Genomic DNA, 24,048 nt, shown 5'->3' with positions numbered 1-24,048 from the left:
ATAATGGTTTTACATTTCTCGCTTTTTAGTGAATGCATTTATGCTAACTCTATCCTTTAAGAGAAAATGTCACCCATAAGCTAGAATTGCTTCCACTTTGTATTTCATATATACCACTGGTGATGTTAGGAAAAGGACACATTGGGACATCTTGTCAGTGAAGTGAGTGGTCAAGAATGGAGCTGTGTTAAGAAAAAGGAAATCTGATGAATGGCCCCATGTTACCCACAAAGGATAACATAACTCCGTTCCACGATTAGTATTTTATAGTTAATTCAGGATCACGATATATTATTTTACTGGAGACATGTTTGGATAATGGTCACAGACACACACTCTTGTTTCAGACACAGTTTAAAACTGAAAGATTAGTTCTATTTCTTTTCTTTTTTTTTTTATGTTTGTTTATTTTTGGGAGGCAGAATGCAAGCGGGGGAGGAGCAGAGAGAGAAGGAGACACAGAATCCGAAGCAGGCTCCAGGCTCCCAGCTGCCTGCACAGAGTCTGACACAGGGCTTGAACTCACAAGCTGTGAGATCATGACCTGAGCCGAAGTCGGGCACTTAACTGACTGAGCCACCCAGGTGCCCCAGTTGTTCTATTTCTAAAGAGACATTCTGCTAGGTTCAGACAAACTCAAGGACTTCAGGATCTGAGGTGACACCTTTTTAAATTGCAATGAGTCGAAATGTCAAACTGGCCAATGTCAACTGGCATATGGCCCATATGCCAATATCAATATCAGACTTTGCTTTGCCGATGCCCTCTGTCCCCTGCATGCCACCTTGGCCTCCCCCCCCCCCCCGGCTTGTTTTGCTCCTTTGCCACTCTGGGGTGAAGTTATAGGCTGCTGCACCACTGTGTAAGCCATCTTAACCCTTTCCCTGCCTGCCTACACTGATACTACTCCTTAAAGAAAATTGCTGCTGTCTTCTGAAATATCATGAAAAGATACAGTCTAGCCAGCTTAATACTTCCATTTTCTGCAGCTTACTCCATTTTTCTTATTCCTCTAGGGGTTACTTTCCACTGACTCTCTCCTTCCCTCACCCCTCCATCCATTTTCTGTTCTTTTCTGCCAGCAGTTTGGAGCTGCTTGTATCTGAGCCCTGACACCTAGGAGGAGCCTGCTGCAAGATTTAGTGCATATGAGGGGAACTCCTGGTCCCCCCCAGCTTTAGTCAAGTACATCTACCCATGTGTTCCCTGCCACTTTGGGAGATGAGTGGACAAAAATCTGTCTTTAACATTGCTTTCCTTTTTAAAAATAATTTGTATTACCACCTGAATTCCCAGATAACTTCATTCTCTTTAAATGTTGAGACCCTAGGGATGTCATTCTACCTGAAGTTAATTTTTTTTAAGTGATGTGCTTACCTCTTCTACTGTGGGGTCTTCAAAAACGTCACAGTCATCCTTGTTATTGGAGCATCTGGCACATACTAAACTGAAGCGCTTTCCTTCAAGTCAGGAGATCTAGTGTTAGTCCTAACTCTTGTCATTGATTAGGTATTTGCTCTTAAATTCATTGGGTTTCACTTTCCTTATATGTTCTCTGTTGGACTGAATCCATGGTTCTCAAATCTGAATGCATGTAGGATCTCTTGGGCAGCTTTTAAAGTGTGTGTGTGTGTGTGTGTGTGTGTGTGTGTGTGTGTGTGTGTTGGGGTAGGGGGGAGGTGTGGAGGGGCAGGTAGTATATCTGGGCCCTCTCCTGAACATTCTGTTGAGTTGAGTGGTTGACAACCTGTGTGTTAGAGGTTTCACGTATCTCCCTTTGTGATGCTAACATGCAGCCGGGGCTGAGAAATCGCTAAATTAGATGATGTATGAAGTTTCAACCAGCTCTAACGTTCTATGATTATAATATAATGCTTTTAAATAAAATACTGAGTAGGTACTTGTTTAAGATAATTTTGTAGATTTTATAAACACTTTGATAGATGGAGGAACAAATGTTACATGATTCAAGCTCTAGGAATCCCAAACTTTCAGAGCATGGCCAAATTCTAGCCTTGTATAAATCACAGTAATCCATAAGTATACTTAAGGCATAACTTTTTTTTTTAATGCAGGGAGTACTACAAATGAAATACCCTACATCATCTGAGATCTATCTTTAAAATCTGGTAGGACTTTTTTAATGAAAAAAGGAATATATTGAGGTGGGTCTTGAGGGAAAGAGAAATATCACTATTCCCTCCAAAAATGACAAATCAGGAGGTTGTGTTGAGTATGCTTTTCTCCTTAAAGACTAAAATAATTTGTACAGATTTATCCTTTGCAAGCCATTCTTCTTTGTGTTTTTGACTAATCTGTGTAAGCACCTTACTTTAACTGTAGTCTTGAGCAGCTTCTGAAGTTTCAAGTGCAAAACATGCATCTTAAATGTGCTAATCCCAGCGCTAAGCAGAAGCACATGAACAGCTTACTGAAAGACCCAAATGGAAGTCCAGACTCCTAGGTAAATGGGCTCTCACAAGATGAATTTGACTCTTTGGTCATTTCACTGATGGATACATATCCATGACGCCAAATATCTCTCTTGCTGACGCACTTGCTTTTCTTCTCCACGATGCCCTCATGTGAAAACGTTCTCATCCCCTTCTCTTTTGAATGCAAGTGAGGACAGAGCTAGAAGGTAGATGAAGGCTGTCAGATCTATCGATGATTTCTGTTGGGGTGTAGCACCCTTCATCTGCACCTGAAATCTGAAGTGAGAGGTTGTTCAGTGCCTCCCAAATCCAGTGCATCCTAAACCATTCAGAAAACTTAGGGAACAATTATGCTTGCTTGCTTTCTTTCTTCCTTTCTTTCTTTTTTAAATTTAAATCCAAGTTAGTTAACATATAGGGTAGTCTTGGTTTCAGGAGTAGAATTTAGTGATTCGTCGGTTACATACACCACCCAGTGCTTATCCCAATAAGTGCCCTCCTTAATGCCCATCACCCACTTAGCCCATCCCCCCACCCAACACTCTGGAAACAATTTGCTTTTATGAGTGGTTTTGACTTCTTACCCTCTGTATTTTCCAGAGCCAGTCCCTACCTTCTCATGGCAGCAGGAGAACGTGGACTCCGACGAAGCGCACCTCTCCCCACAGGCTGGGCGCCTGATTCGTCAGCTTCTGGATGAGGACAGTGACCCCATGCTCTCTCCTCGGTTCTACGCTTATGGGCAGAGTCGGCAATACCTGGATGACACAGAAGTGCCTCCTTCTCCCCCAAATTCCCATTCTTTCATGAGGTATGTTTGTGTTGCTGGTAAGCAGTTGCATCATCGACCATAACATTAGAAAGAATAGGAATGGTGTTGATGGCTAGTAATTTTTTAAGTTACATTGTAAGTCTTTGGAAGAACCTATGGGGAATACTCCATCCCAGTATGCAGGCTCCATTGTAATTTTTCAATTGGCCCAACTATATCACCACATACTGAATTTCCATTAGCACATCCTTTCCAAAGCTTATCTAAAATGTAACTTTGGGGTCTGCAGCACATAGTTTAGTACTACCTTTGCCAATCATAAATGTGAGCAATAGAAAGACCTATTTAATAAATGGGACATCTAGAGCCCAGGGTCACAAAGTGAATTGGTAGTCAACTTTTTCTTATTCAAGAGGATGGAGACTTTGGGACCCTCTCCCTCCATGCTGCATCCCCTTCCCCAAGCCCCACCTGTCAGGCAGTGAGTGCCCCATGCTGTGCCCCTCACAGGCGACGGAGCTCCTCTCTCGGGTCCTACGATGATGAGCAGGAGGACCTGACACCTGCCCAGCTCACGCGACGGATTCAGAGCCTTAAAAAGAAGATCCGAAAGTTTGAAGATAGATTTGAAGAAGAGAGGAAGTACAGAGTAAGTGCCTCCTCGCAGGGTTCTCCATGTCCCCTCCTGTCCCCTGACATGCTGGCATGCCAGCCTGTCAGCAGCTCAGAGAAGCGATGAAAGATTAAGGGAGATTTCTATGGACCTTAAGACAAAAAGGCAGTAAAAACTGGATGGGAAACCCTGATAAGTCCCAAACATCATGTATCAGCATTTTCCTTGTACAGGGTATTCTTACAAATAATTGAACGTTGTAGTCAACATCTTATACATTTATCCATGAAAAGGAATGGGAAAAATCATTAAATGACGTCTTCTCGTTGGCTAAAACTTCATTCAAGATTATCTTCTAAAATTTCATTAGCATTGACCTCATTCTACTCTCAGATCTATCTTAGCATTGCCCCCAAGTGCAGCAAAAAGACATTTGCATGGTGATTGCAGTGTAAAACCTACACCCCTCTGCTTTCTGTTCTGTTAGCCTGATGGCCTGAGCCCTACACCTCATGAAAACGGGCCATGGACCTCATAGAAATTCACCATTTTGCCTCTGAGGAATTCTTTGAAAGTATCAAAAATAACCAGATGTAAAGAAAGACAGTGGAATCACACCTGTGACGTTTGCTGTGATTGTTCATGTTTAATTTCTTTTTCCAGTGGGACTCAACTTTCCCTTCCTCTTTAAAACAAACTCACCATCAAACTTTTCTTCTTTTTCCTGCCCCAGTTTGAAAACATTTTTGTTAAATTTTCCCTTTCTCAGCCTTCCCACAGTGACAAAGCAGCCAATCCAGAGGTTCTAAAATGGACAAATGACCTTGCCAAATTCCGGAAACAACTTAAAGGTAGGTAAAGTTCTAGACCCATGGCATGGCTTCTGTAAGACATGCCACCTGCAGAATTCATGATCTCACCACATCCTGACCACGGGCTGAAATATTTCAGAAAAGACCAGTTCCTTAACACTGCTTCCCAGTGCATGTTGTGTTCAGGGGACACCTTGCCCATGTCTGTCCATGGTCTCTATCACAGGTCAACTCAGATCAGCTAAGATGCAAATTCTGAAACATTTCTCCAATTCCCTAAATCACGAATTTAAGGATGATGGTTTCAAGTCAACACTTACTAAAGTACCAAGGTTTTATTTGCTGTGGTGTTAGGAGAAGACCTATAAACACAGATGTCTATGAAAAGAATTTGGTCCTTGTCCCTCAAAAAGCATGCTGTCTTTTAGGAGACAGTCATAAACAACCAAATAGAATAGAAAGGGAAAGTAATTCCAAAATGAGGGATGTAAGTTATTGAGAAAAAGTTGGCCAGCAGTTGAGTGCTGAATCAGTAGGTACCTATAAACAGTAAGGGAGAAAGTATAGGAAACGTCTGTCACATTCTGAGAACAGCAAACCTGTTGGTGTGGACAAAGCATGGATGTTACATAGCTAAAGCTTTCCCAGGAATTTGGAAAACATTCCAGATAATCTAAGAAAACAGCATTTTTTCAGGCTTTTACATAATAACCCAAGGATTTTAACTACTGTTATAATTAGATACTTTCTTTCAAAAAGATGGGGCTAAACAGTTATTAACATCACAGAAAAGCAATCTGGGTTCAGCAGACATCAATTCTCATGTATCACCACCCCCAAATCTTTTCAACTAGAGTCAAAACTAAAGATATCTGAAGAGGACCTAACCCCCAGGATGCGGCAGCGAAGTAACACGCTCCCCAAGAGTTTTGGTTCCCAGCTTGAGAAAGAAGAGGAGAAGAAGCAAGAGCTCATGGATAAAGTAATAAAGCCCAGCGTTGAAGCCACACTGGAATCCATCCAGAGGAAGCTCCAGGAGAAGCGGACAGAAACCAGCCGTCCTGAGGACATTAAGGTGTGGCGATTTGGTGAAGGCCCCAGCTAACTGCTAGTCCTAAACCATTCCAGTCAACATGGTAGAAACATAGGGCCTGACACATGGGTCCCAATGGGAAGAGACATGTGGTGACACCTTTGCAGACCTCCCACACCCTCATCTTCCACACTCTTAGATGCCTAGGGAGGCTGCTGAAACAGCTTCCGAGTGTTTTCACTGTAGGTACTTTGGTTTATGACTACAAATTGGAAGCAGAAAACTCTATTGTACAGATCACCGAAGAACCTCATTCAGGCTAACAGATGGTTTGATGAATCTGAAGTAGAAGGATTATAGACAGAGCTTTGGGACTTTGTAATTTGTGACTGTAGTCACTGCTTGGACCATTGAGCTGACCCCCATGTGCCTCGCTGCCTTGCTTACCTCAGTATTCAGCGTGCCTTTGCTGCCACATGGGAGATGCAAGTAGTTGATGATGCCTCGGCTGTGCTATCCATATTTCCAGTAAAAGAGTCAGGAAGAGCTCATTCCTAAGTGAGCTTTGAATAGAGCTCAAGGAGCTATTGTATGAGGATTCTCTTAAACGTTACTTGAGAAAATTTGTTTAAATGAAGTTGGGATGTTCGTAAATGTTTCCCCCTCTTTCATTTCTCTATCCTTGTGTTTATTCAGGATATGACCAAAGACCAGATTGCTAATGAGAAGGTAGCTCTGCAGAAAGCTCTGCTATATTATGAAAGCATCCATGGACGGCCGGTATGTGAATGTACTGAATTTTCTGATGGGGGGGTGAACTCTTTGGCCTTAGAAATGAATCTTCTGTGTACAGTATTGTACACTTGAGTTTTCCTGATGTTTATCAGATTATTACATATTTTCACCGGAACTAAGCTTTCCAAAGACTAAATTGATAAGAGCCTTCCACTCTCAAGCAGTTGTGGAGTTTGAGCTCCAAAGACAAATTAGTTTGCAGCTAACATTTAGTCACTTGTGTTTGGCTTCAGGGGGACAGTGATAGAGGGGTGTAGATTATAGATTATAGCACAAAGCCCTAGAAATTTCCCTGGCCTCAGATCTGCCCCTAGAAGTCATGATGGGCTCTAGGCATTCTTATCCATAAAATGAAGGTGTTAAACTAGTATGATCTACCCTAGAATTCAATCTCTCTTCAGTGTAGTTGCAACCAGTGTTTATCTGTAGAGAAATTCCAGCCATCGTCCTGAACCAAAAGTGTGAGGAGTCCAAAATATGGCTTTGCCTTTTCACAGCAACAGGAAGCATTTGAAGAGATTTGTTATTCAGCAAGCATGTTTATTGCATGTTTGTTGTGAGTCCTGGGAGAGACTGTGGCCCAATAGGCTTCTGCTTTATTCCTTAAGGAGCTTGTAATCAGATATCCTTGTCAGTTACTCCTAGTGACCTTCTGTTAAGAGTGTTGCCAAGAACCCAACAAAACAAGTTCTTAAGAGCAGGTGTTAAAGAAGCATGAAGTTTATATTCCCAGAGGATTTTTATATAGCCAAAATGCATAGATCTCTTCTACAGCCACAGCCCTGGCTATATAACAGAGATGGTATTTTCATGTAAAATACACTCTTTTGAATAAAGACTTGTTTCCAGACTGGAATTGCACTAGACTCTAAGATCTGTAAGGACAGGAATTCTGGGTTTTGTTCACCGAGCGGTGCACCTGGTCCTCAGTATCTAGCACAGAGACCTGATACATACCGTGTGCCCAATGAACTGTCTATAGATTGCATCCTCCATGGTATTTTGGTTCTGGATTTATCAGGTTTAAATTAAAAAAAAAAAAAAAAAAGCTGGAGCTGCTGCTGATTGATTTTGCTGGCCTGTCCCAACAGTGGAAAAATACTGGTGCTCTGGGATAATGGTTCTGTTTCAAGTCAAGTTTTGTTTTGGATTTTTTAAAGGCATTGAACCAAATAGTAAATACACTGGAGCTCAGATATATTGTGAAACTTTGTCCTTTTCTCCTGGAGGACTCAGCACTTGTAGAAGTGAAACTGAAATCCTTCTAGAAGAGAGAGACCCCTTCTCCACGGTCGGCTCAGAGGCTTTTAAGTACAGCTCTCCTCATGGCCGACAGGTGGGCAGGACTCACGTGCTTTCCTTCTCCAGCGTTCCTTCTCTGCTCGTGGTGTATATTTACATACGACATTGATAGACTCCTTTAAAGACTTCCTTGCCTGAGGCCTGAGATCTCTCAGCTGCTTTCTCCTAATCTTTACTGCCACTTCAGGCGCTTGTGTGCCAGATGTTTGTTGCTCAGAGTTGGGCACAGATCCTCTCATTCTGCCTGGCCTGAGGCCATGTACAGGGACTGGGATGGGAAGACCTAGATTCAGAACCCAGCCCTACTGAGACCAGCTCTGTTGGCTTTGAGCTACTGTGGTAACCTCAGAGATGTCTGTTCTAGGTTGTCATGGAGACTGGGTGACAGACACACACGCACACATTTACCTGTGGGCTGTCTGGCCTGTCTAGTGGGACACAGTGGCTTGGTAGCAGATTTGGGGGTGCCCAATCAATGATGTTTTCACTTTTGCTACAAGTATATGTTCTGCTGTCTACGGCCTACTTCTTATTAAATGATGGAACCAGGAGAAAGAACACAAATTTTTTTTTAGCACTCTTATCATTAGGAATGTGAAACCTTAGATCTTGGCCCTGCTTTGTTATTCCCTTTTCTTTCATGGTTTTTTTAGATGTTGGAAAAACACCCTTTTGGGTCCAGATTTTAGCATCTCATAGGGCAGGAAACAAGTGCTCTAGAACATTGAGTGGCATTAGTTGCTGGTTCTCAGTCAGACTGTCTGCCTCGTCTGGAACATGATGCTCCAGCCTCCTCACAAAAAGCAGAGTTCATTTGATATCTGGCCAGTGTGAATATCAAAGAGTGAACTTTTCATTCTTAGATCTGTGATGTTACCATGGACCCTGAACTGTAAATACCATTTGGGCAAACTCTTCTTAGAAGAAAAATACATGTATTTCCAGAGCTAAACTTTCATTCCAAATCCTAGCTGTTGTTGGTTTTGTTTTGTTTTGTTTTGTTTTGTTTTTCGTTTGTTTGTTGTTGGGGGTTTGTGGTTTTTTTGCTTTTTGGGGTTTTTTTTTCTGTTTTTTAGAAAAGCAGGTGCTCAAAGCTCATGGGTTTTTGCTGAGTCTACAAATTCTGATTTGAAAGGACAACAACCAAAACAATTGTCTGCTGCTTTGTTGATTTTTTTAAACAAGGCTGTTTGCTTTAACGGCGCACTCTACAGATTGACATGTGTGTGAAAAACAAAAACACACTCATTTACATAAATCTCTATTAACTATTAGGAAAGCATGTCCTTTTTAACATTTAAGGACCACTCTCATTGAAGTCCATGTCACAGGAAGTACAACACATAACCATACGTCACTGTATTACCTTTGCCAACCATACCTTTATGGTAATGTAGAGGGGAAGGAAGGAGTTGCTTGCTCAGAACTTCTAGTTTCTTCTTGATGCTGTTCCTCATCAGTAGATTTTAATGTTGTACTTTAATACCTTGGGAACTAACATGGCCCTAAACACACTATGTTCAAATTTAAATGCAAACTCTGAAGCTTTATGTAAATACTTCCCTCTGGTTATCTGGTTATCTGCTGTTCAGGACTATCTTCTCTTTGCACAGTCTACCATTTTTTTTATCAATTAGTTTAACTTTATATATATATTAACATATATATATATGCATATATATATATATGTGTGTGTGTGTGTGTGTGTGTGTATAATTTATTGTCAAATTGGTTTCCATACAACACCCAGTGCTTATCCCAACAGGTGCCCTCCTCAATGCCCATCACCCACCCTCCCCTCTCCCCCACCCCCCATCAACCCTCAGTTTGTTCTCAGTATTTAAGAGTCTCTTATGGTTTGCTTCCTTCCCTCTCTATAACTTTCCCCCTTCCCCTCCCCTCTGGTATTCTGTTAAGTTTCTCAGGATCCATATATGAGTGAAAATATACGGTATGTCTTTCTCTGCCTGACTTATTTCACTTAGCATAATACTCTCCAGTTCCATCCATGTTGCTACAAATGGCCAGATTTCATTCTTTCTCATTGCCAAATAATATTCCATTGTATATATAAACCACATCTTCTTTATCCATTGGTCACTTTATGGACATTTAGGCTCTTTCCATAATTTGTCTATTGTTGAAAGTGCCGCTATAAACATTGGGGTACAAGTGCCCCTATTATGCACTCCTGTATCCCTTGGGTAAATTCCTATTGCTGGGTCATAGGATAGATCTGTTTTTAATTTTTTGAGGAACCTGCAAACTGTTTTCCAGAGGGCCTGCACCAGTTTGCATCCCCACCAACCGTGCAAGAGGGTTCCCGTTTCTCCACATCCTCTTTAGCATCTATAGTCTCCTGATTTGTTCATTTTAGCCACTCTGACTGGCATGAGGTGGTATCTCAGTGTGGTTTTGATTTGTATTTCCCTGATGAGGAGTGATGGTGAGCATCTTTTCATGTGCCTGTTGGCCATCTGGATGTCTTCTTTAGAGAAGTGTCTATTCATGTCCTCTGCCCATTTCTTCACTGGATTATTTGTTTTTTGGGTGTGGAGTTTGGTCAGTTCTTTATAAATTTTGGATACTAGCCCTTTATCAGATATGTCATTTGCAAATATCTTTTCCCATTCCGTTGGTTGCCTTTTAGTTTTGTTGATTGTTTCCTTTGCAGTGCAGAAGCTTTTTATCTTCATGAGGTCCCAATAGTTCACTTTTGCTTTTAATTCCCTTGCCTTTGGAGATGTGTCAAGTAAGAAATTGCTGCGGCTGAGATCAGAGAGGTTTTTTCCTGCTTTCTGCTCTAGGGTTTTGATGGTTTCCTGTCTCACATCCAGGTCCTTCATCCATTTTGCGTTTATTTTTGTGAATGGTGTAAGAAAGTGGTCTAGTTTCATTCTTCTCATGTTGCTGTCCAGTTCTCCCAGCACCATTTGTTAAAGTAACTGTCTTTTTTCCATTGGATTCTTTCCTGCTTTGTCAAAGATTATTTGGCCATACTTTTGTGGGTCCAGTTCTGGAGTCTCTATTCTATTCCATTGGTCTATGTGTCTGTTTTTGTGCCAATACCATGCTGTCTTGATGATTACAGCTTTGTAGTAGAGGCTAGAGTCTGGGATTGTGATACCTTCTGCTTTGTTTTTTTTTTTTTTCTTCATTATTACTTTGGCTATTTGGGGTCTTTTGTGGTTCCATACAAATTTCAGGATTGCTTGTTCTAGCTTCAAGATGAATGCTGGTGCAATTTTGATTGGGATTGCATTGATTGTGTAGATTGCTTTGGGTAGTATTGACATTTTAACAATATTTATAATTCCAATCCATGAGCACGGAGTGTTTTTCCATTTCTTTGTATCTTCTTCAATTTCCTTCATAAGCTTTCTATAATTTTCAGCATACAGATCTTTCACATCTTTGGTTAGGTTTATTCCTAGGTGTTTTATGCTTCTTGGTGCAATTGTGAATGGGATCAGTTTCTTTATTTGTCTTTCTGTTGCTTCATTATAGGTTTATAAAAATACAACTGATTTCTGTACATTAATTTTGTATCCTGTAACTTTGCTGAATTCATGTATCAGTTCTAGACTTTTGGTGCAGTCTGTTGGATTTTCCATGTATAGAATCATGTCATCTGCAAAAAGTGAAAGCTTGACATCATCTTTGCCAATTTTGATGCCTTTGATTTCCTTTTGTTGTCTGATTGCTAATGCCAGAACTTCCAACACTATGTTAAACAACAGCGGTGAGAATGGACATCCCTGTCGTGTTCCTGATCTCAGGGAGAAAGCTCTCAGTTTTTCCCCATTGAGGAGGATATTAGCTGTGGGCTTTTCATAAATAGCTTCTATGATGTTTAAGTATGTTCCTTCTATCCCGACACTCTCGAGGGTCTTTATTAAGAAAGGGTGCTGTATTTTGTCAAATGCCTTTTCTGCTTCTATTGATAGGATCACATGGTTTCCATCCTTTTTTTTATTAATGTGATATGTCACATCAATTTGTGAGTACTGAGCCAGTCCTACAGCCCAGGAATGAATCCCACTTGATCATGGTGAATAATACTTTTTATATGCTGTTGAATTCGATTTGCTAGTATCTTGTTGAGAATTTTTGCATCCATGTTCATCAGGGATATTGGCCTGTAATTCTCCTTTTTTGTGGGGTCTCTGTCTCGTTTGGGAATCAAGGTAATGCTGGCTTCATAGAATGAGTCTGGAAGTTTTCCTTCCATTTCTGTTTTTTGGAACAGCTTGAGAAGCATAGGTATTAACTCTGCTTTAAATGTCTGGTAGATTTTGGGATGAGCACTGGGTGTTGTATGGAAACCAATTTGTCAATAAACTTCATATAAAAAAAAAAAAAAATAAATGTCTGGTAGAATTCCCCTGGGAAGCCATCTGGCCCAGGGCTTTTATTTGTTGGGAGATTTTTGATAACTGGTTCAATTTCTTCGGTGGTATGGGTCTGTTCAAATTTACTTCTTCCCATTTGAGTTTTGGTAGTGTGTGGGTGCTTAGGAATTTGTCCATTTCTTCCAGGTTGTCCAGTTTGTTGGCATATAATTTTTCATAGTATTCCCTGATAATTGCTTGTATTTCTGAGGGATTGGTGGTGATAATCCATTTTCATTCATGATTTTATCTATTTGGGTCATCTCCCTTTACTTTTTGAGAAGCATGGCTAGAGGTTTATCAATTTTGTTTATTTTTTTCAAAAAAACAACTCTTCATTGATCTGCTCTACTGTTTTTTTAGATTCTATATTGTTTATTTCTGCTCTGATCTTTATTATTTCTCTTCTTCTGCTGGGTTTAGGCTGCCTTTGCTGTTCTGCTTCTATTTCCTTTAGGTGTGCTGTTAGATTTTGTATTTGGGATTTTTCTTGTTTCTTGAGATAGGCCTGGATTGCAATGTATTTTCCTTTCAGGACTGCCTTCGCTGCATCCCAAAGCATTTGGGTGGTTGTGTTTTCATTTTCATTTGTTTCCATATGATTTTTAATTTCTTCTCTAATGCCTGGTTGACCCATTCATTCTTTGGTAGGGTGTTCTTTAACCTCCATGCTTTTGGAGGTTTTCCAGACTTTTTCCTGTGGTTGATTTCAAGCTTCATAGCATTGTGATGTGAAAGCATGCATGGTATGATCTCAATTCTTTTATACTTATGAAGGGCTGTTTTGTGACCCAGTATGTGATCTATCTTGGAGAATGTTCCATGTGCACTGGAGAAGAAAGTATATTCCATTGCTTTGGGATGCAGAGTTCTAAATATGTCTGTCAAGTCCATCTGATCCAATATATCATTCAGGGCCCTGTTTATTTATTCTCTGTCTAGATGTTCTATCCATTGTTGTAAGTGGAGTATCAAAGTCTCCTGCAGTTACCACATTCTTATCAATAAGGTTTCTTATGTTTGTGATTAATTGTTTTACATATTTGGGGGCTTCTGAATTCAGTACGTAGACATTTAAAATTGTTAGCTCTTCCTGATGGATAGATCCTGTAATTATTATATAATGGTCTTCTTCATCTCTTGTTACAGCCTTTAAAGTCTAGTTTGTCTGATATAAGTATGGCTACCCCAGCTTTCTTTTGACTTCCAGTAGCATGACAGATAGTTCTCCATCCCCTCACTTTCAATCTGAAGGTGTTCTCAGGTCTAAAATGAGTCTCTTGTAGACAGCAAATAGATGGGTCTTGTTTCTTTATCCATTCTGAAACTGTGTCTTTTGGTTGGAGCATTTAGTCCTTTTACAATCAGTGTTATTAGTGAAAGATATGGGTTTAGAATCATTGTGATATCTGTAGATTTCATGTTTGTAGGGATGTCTCTGGTAATTTGTGGTCCTTGCAACACTTCACTCACAGAGTCCCCCTTAGGATCTCTTGTAGGGCTGGTTTAGTGGTGATGAATTCCTTCAGTTTTTGTTTGTTTGGGAAAACCTTTATCTCTCCTTCTATTCTGAATGACAGACTTGCTGGGTAAAGGATTCTCAGCTGCATATTTTTCCTGTTCATCACATTGAAGATTTTCTGCCATTCCTTTTTGTCCTGCCAAGTTTTAGTAGATAGGTCTGCTAATACCCTTATGTGTCTATCTTTGTATGGTAAGGCCCATTTATCCCTAACTGCTTTCAGAATTCTCTCTTTATCCTTGTATTTTGCCAGTTTCACTATGATATGTTGTGCAGAAGATCGACTCAAGTTATGTCTGAAGGGAGTTCTCTGTGCCTCTTAGATTTTAATGCCTGTTTCCTTCCTCAGATCAGGGAAGTTCTCAGCTATGATTTGTTCAAGTACACCTTCAGCCCCTTTCTCTCTCTCTTCTTCTTCTTCTGGAATTCCTATGATACAGATATTGTTCCATTTGATTGCATCACATAGTTCTCTAATTCTCCCCTCCTACTCCTGGATTTATTTGTCTCTCTTTTTCTCAGCTTCCTCTTTTTCCATAATTTTATCTTCTAATTCACCTATTCTCCCCTCTGTCTCCTCAATCTGTGCTATGGCCGCCTCCATTTTATTTTGCACCTCATTTATAGCATTTTTAGCTCCTCGTGACTATATTTTAGTCCCTTGATCTCTGTAGCAATAGATTCTCTGCTGTCCTCTATACTTTTTTCAAGCCTAGCAATTAATTTTATGACTATTATTGTAAATTCTTGTTCTGTTATATTGCTTAAATAGTTTTTGATCAGTTTGTTAGCTGTCTCTACTTCCTAGAATTTCTTTTGAGGAGAGTTCTTCTGTTTCATCATTTTGGCTAGTTTCTGCCCCTTATGCGTTTTAAAAGCTTGTTGTGTGCTCTGTACCTGTGAGCACTGCTACATTAAAGGAGGGTCATATACTGTCCAGGGCCTGGCCCTTCAGGAGGTGTTTTTTCAGAGATTGTTACTTTCTCTCTGTTGTTGTGACTTTGGTTATTTTAGTACCCTACTCGTGGTGCTATTTTGGACCCTCCATCAGGTATGCTTTGATTTGTTCCTTGGAGTAGCCCATCAATCCACTTGATCTGCATGTAAATCCTGATCTGGATCTTGCCGAAGTTGGCCGTTGCCATCAATTCATCGCACAGTCCACCATTTTTACCTGATAATAAAGAGGAAACGGTTGCCATTTTCTGAGTTGATGGGCCAATATGCAATAGCTCTAAGAATCCATCTCATTTGTCTTCTCCTGCCAGTAGTTTTATGACTCAGAGGTATCCCTCCACACACAAACTCAAATCACTTGTTTTACTAAGACGATTTTTAGGTGGCACAGTGCTTCTGTGCTACTGTTGATAGCTAGAGGTCTTGTGAACTCAATACAGGCAGAGCTCTGAGCTTGGAAGGCAGAATTCTTTATATTCAGAAGACAACTTGGTCAAGCCCTATTAGAGGAAAATGCTTCACTGTGACATTTTTAGTATGTCTTAACCATGTTAAGTTTCTACTTTACTTCACATCTTGCTCATATGTGAATGGAAACAAAACTGGGCTGGGAGTCAGTAAACCTGAGTTCTTGACCCAGATCTACTGCCTTGGGCAAGTCATTACCCTCTCAGGTGCTTAGTTTCATCATATGAAAAAGCAAGGCTCGTCTAGCTCTAACATGCCATGGTTCTAGTTCTATCTTTATCTTCAAATTAAAAGCATCAATCATTTTCTCTTTGACCTTTGTTGTGTTGTGCAGGTAACAGACCCCAAATGGGTATTTCTATAGGGAAGTTTTATCTGAGGCTAAGACAAAAACCATCACAAAAGATAAAGGCAGGCAAATGCAGTTGTCTCATCAGGTCTTTGTAATTTCTGTCCAAGACTTTCCTCTACTTAAATGTGGATTAATTATTGTCTGGTGTTCCCATGGTACCTGGAAATATTATCTGACACTTTACAGAGCAACCAAATAAAGTGGTAAGAGACCAGTAAATGAAGATTTCTTTTAATCAAAAACAAAGACAGAATGGGAGGAGCTGCCTTCCCCCATTAGATGTTTGTATCTAGGTTTTTACGTTGTCCTGATTTGTGTGCAAAATACATCTCTGTAGTAACCCTTTTCCCACACACTGGAAAGCCATTCACAGCTACCACCTAAATGAAAATCTAATAAAGGTTTGAGGCAAGAGGAGTGAAAGTATTATAGAAAATACCATGTATTGGGGCGCCTGGGTGGCGCAGTCGGTTAAGCGTCCGACTTCAGCCAGGTCACGATCTCGCGGTCCGGGAGTTCGAGCCCCGCGTCGGGCTCTGGGCTGATGGCTCGGAGCCTGGAGCCTGTTTCCGGTTCTGTGTCTCCCTCTCTCTCTGCCCCTCCCCCGTTCATGCTCTGTATCTCTCTGTCCCAAAAATAAATAAACGTTGAAAAAAAAAAAATTAAAAAAAAAAAAATAAAAAAAAGAAAATACCATGTATTACATGCTTAGCCTAAAGTTATCTTCAAGCAACTGTACATCATAAAGATTTTCTAATCTGAATTCTACAGTTTACCAATCAGGAAACCGAGGCTCAGAGAACTTTATTGGCTCATTTAAAGGCCAGAACCAAGAACTGGGTCAATAACAGAATCTCCAAGCAGCCCATGATTCAAGAATAAGAGACATTGACTTCCAAACAGTTTTCCCATGGTCCATTTAATATCAGCTGACCCTTTTTTAGCAGTTCAGCCAAGGCCCTGCTTTGTTTATGTAACTGTTGGTTAGATTTTGGCTCATCTAACAAATCCACTACTGATAATTGCATGTGACATGGCTTTATGGTGAGTGAAAATTGTATTAACTTAGGAGTATCACCAAGCCTTTGTCTTCAGAGATATTTCATGAAAATAATTCTGGTGTAAATCAAGTAGTATCAGTTCTTTCCATCCGTCAGACTTAAAGATATTTAATATTTTAAATTTGCCATAGCTGACTGGTTTTACCAGATAAGTCTCCTTCTAAAATCCAGACCGTCCTCTACAATCCAAAGATGTTTATGCCAAGCAACAAGTAATAGGATGCAAGTCCACAATGGGGAAATGCTAGCTCCTTATGATTATTTTTGGTTTGTCTTTTGGTCACTAAACTATTGTTTATCTTGCACAGTATTTCTCCACATGTTATGTGGTGACAATTAGGATGTGCCTTAACCTCATCTGCAACACATTTAATGGATACATCTTGTATTTAAAAAGTTATTCCATGTGTTCCAGTCCTAAATTTTGTCATTCTACACGTGAGATTGTACAAGTCATTCCATTTCTACTCCTCAGACTTATCTGTGGCTGTTGTTCAATTCTTGCTGAAGTATGACATAAATACAGAAAGGAATGGAAATTATAAATACATATTTTGATGCAGTTTCACAAAGTAAATAAGTTCAGGTAACCAGTATCGAGAAACAAATGTTGCTGATCCTCTGAAAACCCTGCTCCCAGCCCCTTCCAGTCCTTACCATGACCTCCACTGCATGAAGGAAAACCATCATCTTGACTTCTAACTCTGTAGATTCTACTTGCTTATTTTTGAACTTACAGAAGTAGAATGTTACAGTATGTATTCTTTAATGTTACAGTCTGGCTTATTTTACTTGGGTTTATTTTTGTGAGATCAATGCACAATGCTACCTGTAGCTGTGGCTCATTCATCCTCATTCTGTATAGTATTCAGTTTGGGGAACATACCTTATCCATCCCATTGTTAGCCATATGGATGGTTTCCAGGTGCTGATGTGAACATAATTCTGTATGGCTTTTGGTGAGCTTAAGGCCACGGTTGTTTGGTATATACTTAAGAGTGGAACTGAGGAGGGGCGCCTGGGTGGCTCATTCAGTTGAGCGTCCATCTTTGGCTCAGGTGATGATCTCACGGTTCGTGGGTTCGGGCCCTGCATCGGGCTCTGTGCTGACAGCTCAGAGCCTGGAGCTTGCTTCAGATTCTGTGTCTCCCTCTCTCTGCCCCTCCCATGCTCATGCTCTGTCTCTCTCTGTCTCAAAAATAAACATTAAAAAAAAAAAAAAAAAGAGTGGGGCGCCTGGGTGGTGCAGTCGGTTAAGCGTCCGACTTCAGCCAGGTCACAATCTCGCGGTCCGCGAGTTCGAGCCCCGCGTCAGGCTCTGGGCTGATGGCTCAGAGCCTGGAGCCTGTTTCCGATTCTGTGTCTCCCTCTCTCTCTGCCCTTCCCCCGTTCATGCTCCGTCTCTCTCTGTCCCAAAAAAATAAATGTTGAAAAAAAAAATTAAAAAAAAAAAAAGAGTGGAACTGAGGAGTCCTATGTCCAGCCTTAGTAGACACTGCCACATAGTTGTCCAGAGTGTTCCACTCTTCACAGCAGTGAAGGAGAGTTCAGTTCTTCAGCATTCTTGCTGATGCTTGGCACTGTGTCCTTTCATGTTAGCCGTTGTGGTACATGCGTCCAGTAGTAACATCCATAGTTTGATCCTTAGACTTTCTTGTGTAAAATGATGTCTGTATTCCCTTTCTTTTTTGACAATCATCTGTGAAATAAAAATTTTAAAACTCCTTTTGATATGGTAACAAGAAATAGGAAAATTCCATTTGACTCTTAACATTGTGACATTAGGAAGAAATAGAAAAGATTATTTAGTGCTCTGAATAGAAAATAAGTCCACAAGATGTTTTTGCATAATGGCAGGATCCTTTCCTGACACATGAAGTTTGTCCAAAGTCTACTTATTGTTAACCACTTTGAGAAAGGCAAAAATAAAATGTTACAAAGGAGTGACCCATTCATGCATAATCCACAGTTGTCTTCAAAGCTGGAGGCCCAAAAGACCCATTAGAGAAATGGTCACAGCTAATGCTATTTGCCCTTCCTTACCGCTGTAACTCATTCCTTATGTGTGCACCGAAATAAAGTACAGAAGACAAATAGCAAACTCAAAACAAAGATACTTAATCCCTTTGGCCATTTCAGTAAACAAGTGAACTGCATCGTACCTATACATTTTGCATACATATTTATGTTTTAAATGTTCACTCATTTTGCAGATATTCATGTAATATTTCCATTATGTCAGGCACTGACATAGTTTCCAGGGATACAAAACACAAACACCTGCTCTCAAGGGCCTTACAGTCTTAAAAAGGAGACAGATGTGCCAACACATAGTTACTATAGTGTATAAAATGTGTCATCCACAGATCTGCTCTAACAAAATACCATAGACGAGTACCTTATAAACAACAAAAGTTTATTTCTCACAGTTGTAGAGGCTGGGAAGTCCAAGATCAAGGCACTGTTAGATTCAGTGTCTGGTGAGGACTCTTTCCTGGTTCATCAACAGCCATTCTCTTACTGTCCTCACTTAGAAGACGGGGCAAGGGAGCTCTCTTTTTTAAGGGCACTAATCCCATTCATGAGGGTTCCACCCTTACCTAATCACCTCCAAATGTCCCAACTGCTTAATGCCATTACATGGGGGATTAAGTTTCAGTAAAGGAGGTTGGCAGAGACCTGCACATTCAGTCTATAGCACAGCATGTGTGAAGTTACAAAGTATACACAGGGTGCAGTAGGTGACACACAGGTGAGTGAGCAGGTGTCCCAGAATGGGGGATGTTGGAAGATGCTGCACGGGGGAGGTGGCTCTTGATCTGGAACCTGCCAAACCAAGAAGCAGGGAGGCAGCCTTTGCAGGGCATACAGGACCAGGCAGAGAGGTAGGAGACAGCCTAGTTTATCTCTGAAGCTTGAGGTTTGACAGGAGAGGAGAAGCAGCAAATGACGAGAGGCTTCTAGTACCAAACCCCAGGGAGTTGGATGTCATCCCCCCCCACCCCGCCACTGCCTGAAGGGGCTGTTCTTTAAACATTTGTGAGTGCCCTGCCAGATTTTAGGGCTATGGGGAGGAGTCAGTCCATGCAGTCTTGCAGCAGATGTTCCTTGAATACCTACTGTTCGCCAGAATCTTGTCCTTAAAAACAATTTCATGGGGAGAGAAACATGTAAAAAAAAAAAATGGATTACAGAGCTGCACCGTAAGTATTATAGAAATACATGCTTTCTTCTTCCCTGAACCTGAATCACCTGGGAATTCTGGTCATAGCTTTGATTGAGGAAAAGCAATGCTGCTGATTTCCAAAGGTCTGCAACTAAAGTCGATATTTTAAACATTCACTGGCTGAAAAATATTATCAGTTTAAGTATATTTTGCAAGAATGGCGAGAGTGGAGTTGAATCATCTGTATTTCCCCCAGGCCCTGAGCTTGAGCTGCTGACAGCCTGACCACCAGAGGCAGGCTTCTCAGCTGCGTCACTCTTGCTTTCAGGTAACCAAGAACGAACGTCAGGTCATGAAGCCGCTGTATGACAGATACCGGCTGGTCAAACAGATCCTGTCCAGAGCCAACACCATACCCATCATTGTGAGTACGGCGCCTTTCTGTGGTTGATTGCCTGCTGGAATGGGCCCTGGCTATATTAAGAGAGCCCTAACCTGCCTTCTCATTAAAGAGTAGTCTTTCATAGTTAAAACCTGTCATTAATATTTATGGTTCATAAGCTTGAGGAGTGAAGGATTTATCAGAGACTAATGAGGCTACATTTGCCAAAAATGACCAAATGTGAAGCTGATAGAGTTTTGTTTTCTTTTGGGCGGCATGCTTTGACGTATACATCCATCTGACTCATGCTGGGTGGATCGCCCACCCCTTTCCTCAGAGACAGAGTGCCAGCAGGACAGGCCTGTGGTTTCTCTAGGCCTCTCCAGTCCACAGACCTCTCTGTCCCAAGGGCCCACTGTTAATAATCAGCTCTCTCCCTCCAAGTGAGGGATAGCCCCCTTGGGAATCCTATCCAGGGAGAAATCCTCTAAGGAACTCAAGAGAGCCTCCTTTTTTTGGAGGCTGCAGACAAGCGTGAGGTAGAAGAAAAGGGAAGGAGACCACCATCCTCTGACTTACGCATAACGGCTTTTGGCCAAAGAAGGGACAGGAAACTTGCTGTCAGCTCTGGAAAGGCCTGCCAGGGGCTGGCCAGCTAGCCCTCCTCCCATATTCCAGTCTTGGCTTTTCCACCCAGCTTATGCGTGAGCGTTAATGCCCTGTCCTTCTCTTGGGGTATCACTTGCCTCTGTCCCAGTGCTCTCCTCTCCAGGAATATTAGGGGCTTCCCCTGATGGCTTTTAAACGTTTCAATCAGACATGGCCTTGCTTTTATGTTGTTATTAAAATGCATGCTTACATTAGCTGCCTCTCTTCCATTCCTGCTTTAAACCTCTTTGTTTAGGGGCGCCTGGGTGGCTCAGTCTGTTCAGCATCTCACTCTTGATTTCATCTCGGGTCATGATCCCAGAGTTGTGGGATTGAGCCCCGCATTGGACTCCACCCTGAGTATGAAGCCTGCTTGGGATTCTCTCTCTCTCTCTCTCTCTCTCTCTCTCTCTCTCTGTCTCTCTCTCTCTCTCTCTGTCTCTCTCTCTCTCTCTCTCTCTCTGTCTCTCTCTCTCTCTCTCCCTCCCTCCCTCCCTCCCTCTCTCTCTCCCTCTCTCTTCCTCCCTCCTCCCCCTCTCCCCCACTCATGCAGCCCCTCTCAATCTAAAATAATTTTTTTACAAAAGTAAATTTGCTTGTTTTTTTCTTTCTTTTTTTTTAAATATTTTATTTTTAAGTAATCTCTGCACCCAACATAGAACTCGAACTCACAACCCTGAGATCAAGAGCCGCACACTCTGCCGACTGAGCCAGGCACCTTCCCTGTTTATTTCTTTTTAAAAATTTTTCTTAATGTTCATTATTTTTGAGAGAGAACCCATGAGTGGAGAGGGGCAGAGAGGGAGGAGACACAGAATCTGAAGCAGCCTGAAGGAGGCTCCAGGCTCTGAGCTGTCAGCACAGAACCCGACATGGGGCTTGAACTCGTGAACCTCAAGATCATGACCTGAGCTAAAGTCAGACGCTTAACCAACTGAGCTGCCCAGGCACCCCCTACTGACTCAGCCACCCAGGCGCCCACCCTCCTTGTTTATTTCTAAGCCTGAGATATGATCTTTGTATTTCTTCTGACAGTGTACTTGTTCATAGGAATGAGGTTCCAGAGACTTTAGGCAGGTACATTAGAAGAAAGCTACTTTTGGGGCGCCTGGGTGGCGCAGTCGGTTAAGCGTCCGACTTCAGCCAGGTCACGATCTTGCGGTCCGTGAGTTCGAGCCCCGCGTCAGGCTCTGGGCTGATGGCTCGGAGCCTGGAGCCTGTTTCCGATTCTGTGTCTCCCTCTCTCTCTGCCCCTCCCCCGTTCATGCTCTGTCTCTCTCTGTCCCAAAAATAAATAAAAACGTTGAAAAAAAAAAAATTTAAAAAAAAAAAAAAAAGAAGAAAGCTACTTTTCTAGGAATCTTTTGTGGAATAAATTAGTATACTAACCAGTGAAAGGATTAAGTCTAAGGAGTTCTTTCATTCTCCAGTTAGGAGCCCTTAGTGGCCCTAAGTAAGTGTCCCTAAATAAGGTGAGTGTACAACAGGGAAGTCACACAACCTTTGAATCACCTGAGGGGCCTATGTTGTTCTACTTGAAGCTTGTAACAGTTCTAGGGTTCCTGTACCTATTGCGATCAGGCAGCACACATTCCTCCTCAGGTTTGCTCTGCGTTCAGTTCACATACTCACATGCTATTCTTGCTCTAACGTGGCCTCCTTGGTTTGGGTTGTGGGCTCTGGAGCAAAGCACCAACTTGGACGAGAACTTTGGTTGTTTCTGGTTTTCCTGGGAATTTTTGGTGGGGAGGGTTTAGAGTATATAATTCGAAGGCAGTAATAAACCCTAGTGATTCAGAGGAAGCAGAGGCCTGGCGGGAAAGGGAGAGGGGTTCGCAGTGTAACCAACTGTCACCGCCTGTCGCAGGGATCCCCCTCCAGCAAGCGGAGAAGCCCTTTGCTGCAGCCAATTATTGAGGGCGAAACTGCTTCCTTCTTCAAGGAAATAAAGGTGAGGACCTCCCGCTGCTCACCTCGTGCTGAATCTGCATCGCTTTCCTGGCCTCCCTTCCTCTTGTGGACGCAGTGAGGTCATGCTTGGGCCCTCGGTGGTGGCTTCCTGTAGTGTGCCCTCAAAATCAGTAGTGCCCGGAACCGCCTGTGATCTCTTACTGATACTGTGGTCGAGCTGATTTCCTTTATTGCATCTCATTCCCCTGCTTGTTTTGGTGTCTTATTTGTTGTTTGTTTTGTTTTTATTTTGCTTTTCGGGGATTTGGGGGGGGGGCGGGCTCACAATATTTTTTAGTTTTGTTTTTCCTCCCTTTGGAATGGATTTTCTGTATTCCAGAATCCTTTTTAATTAACTCATTGGGTAACTTCCACAGAAATCTTATTTACTGAGTTACTAGAAAACCCAAAATCAACTGGGGCAATACATATAGCATGCAACAAAATCTATCGTTTTATAGACCGATATCTTCCTTGTCTTTGACAGCTTGCTGGCACACTTTCACCCACTCTTCCTTCTTTTTTACTTTCCCCAAACACATTTAGTCCTCGGGGCTGATTGTATAATCTGCTCTTGATCTGGGAATATAGTACGATTGCCAGCAGTCACTGGAGTATATGCTCTGTTTTCTGCCCCCATAGTAATTATGGAGTTTATGCAGGTAATCCTTGTCTTCAGCGGCCGCTTTTGCTGGAGAGGGAGTACACTCTGTGCTCGCGGGTCTGTACATCTCTGTAGGGACCCAACTGGCCTGGACCAGGATCAGCCTCTTTCCTGGTTTTGTTTCCAGATAACTGGAACGAACTGAACTGCCTTCTACAGGGCTCTAGAGATGAAAAGTCAGATTCAGTTTTGTTTTTGTTTTTGTTTTTTTAAATCCGTGATTGTATTTTAGCAATTGTTTAAGATGGAAAGGAATGTCAAACCCAAAGCAGAAGTGAGTTTCAGGAGTTTCACTTGTCATATTTCTGTGAAAGTTCCAGGCCTGAGGTGGTCATTTATTTACTGTAGTCAGGAAAGGTTATTACAGAATATGAGGGCCTCGTTCCCAAGAGGGACACCAGTTGAGAACTGCTCCATTGTCTTACCTGGTCCTCATCATTATGACAGAAAGAAGGTACCAGAAGTTACACCATCTTCTCTCTTATTTATTCTATTCCTTTTCTTACTTCTTGGGGGCCTTAATTAAATACTTCATGGACCTAATTTGAAGGTATTAGGCAATGATTGTGCTCACTATTCATATTATTTTAAATAGACCTTGTTTTATGAAAATGCTCTAAACATAAAATTTAGGCAAATATGCTATATTATATTTTAAAAACTGGAGCTATTTTCTTACAATAAGATTTGATGTTGATGAAAGAAGATAACTTTTGTCTGGTAAT

General features: G+C 41.6%; 1 protein-coding gene across 1 annotated transcript in view; it reads left to right on the top strand.

Annotated features, from left to right (window-relative positions):
- Positions 1 to 24,048, top strand: part of FAM13A (family with sequence similarity 13 member A) — a 333,262-nt gene that overhangs the window by 297,379 nt on the left and 11,835 nt on the right. The window contains exons 16-22 of the mRNA XM_047091509.1: positions 3,036 to 3,246; positions 3,718 to 3,856; positions 4,590 to 4,671; positions 5,487 to 5,707; positions 6,362 to 6,445; positions 20,008 to 20,103; positions 22,577 to 22,660. Of these exons, the coding sequence (XP_046947465.1) occupies positions 3,036 to 3,246; positions 3,718 to 3,856; positions 4,590 to 4,671; positions 5,487 to 5,707; positions 6,362 to 6,445; positions 20,008 to 20,103; positions 22,577 to 22,660 (917 nt within the window). The remainder of the gene's footprint in view (positions 1 to 3,035; positions 3,247 to 3,717; positions 3,857 to 4,589; positions 4,672 to 5,486; positions 5,708 to 6,361; positions 6,446 to 20,007; positions 20,104 to 22,576; positions 22,661 to 24,048) is intronic.

Source organism: Lynx rufus, unplaced genomic scaffold, assembly GCF_022079265.1.
Source record: "Lynx rufus isolate CCGP_SWC_20201006 ecotype Redwood Valley unplaced genomic scaffold, mLynRuf1.p SCAF_3, whole genome shotgun sequence".
Lineage (NCBI taxonomy): Eukaryota > Metazoa > Chordata > Mammalia > Carnivora > Felidae > Lynx > Lynx rufus.
The sequence above is the reverse complement of the archived record's forward strand: the minus strand, read 5'-3'. Positions and strand labels throughout refer to the sequence as shown.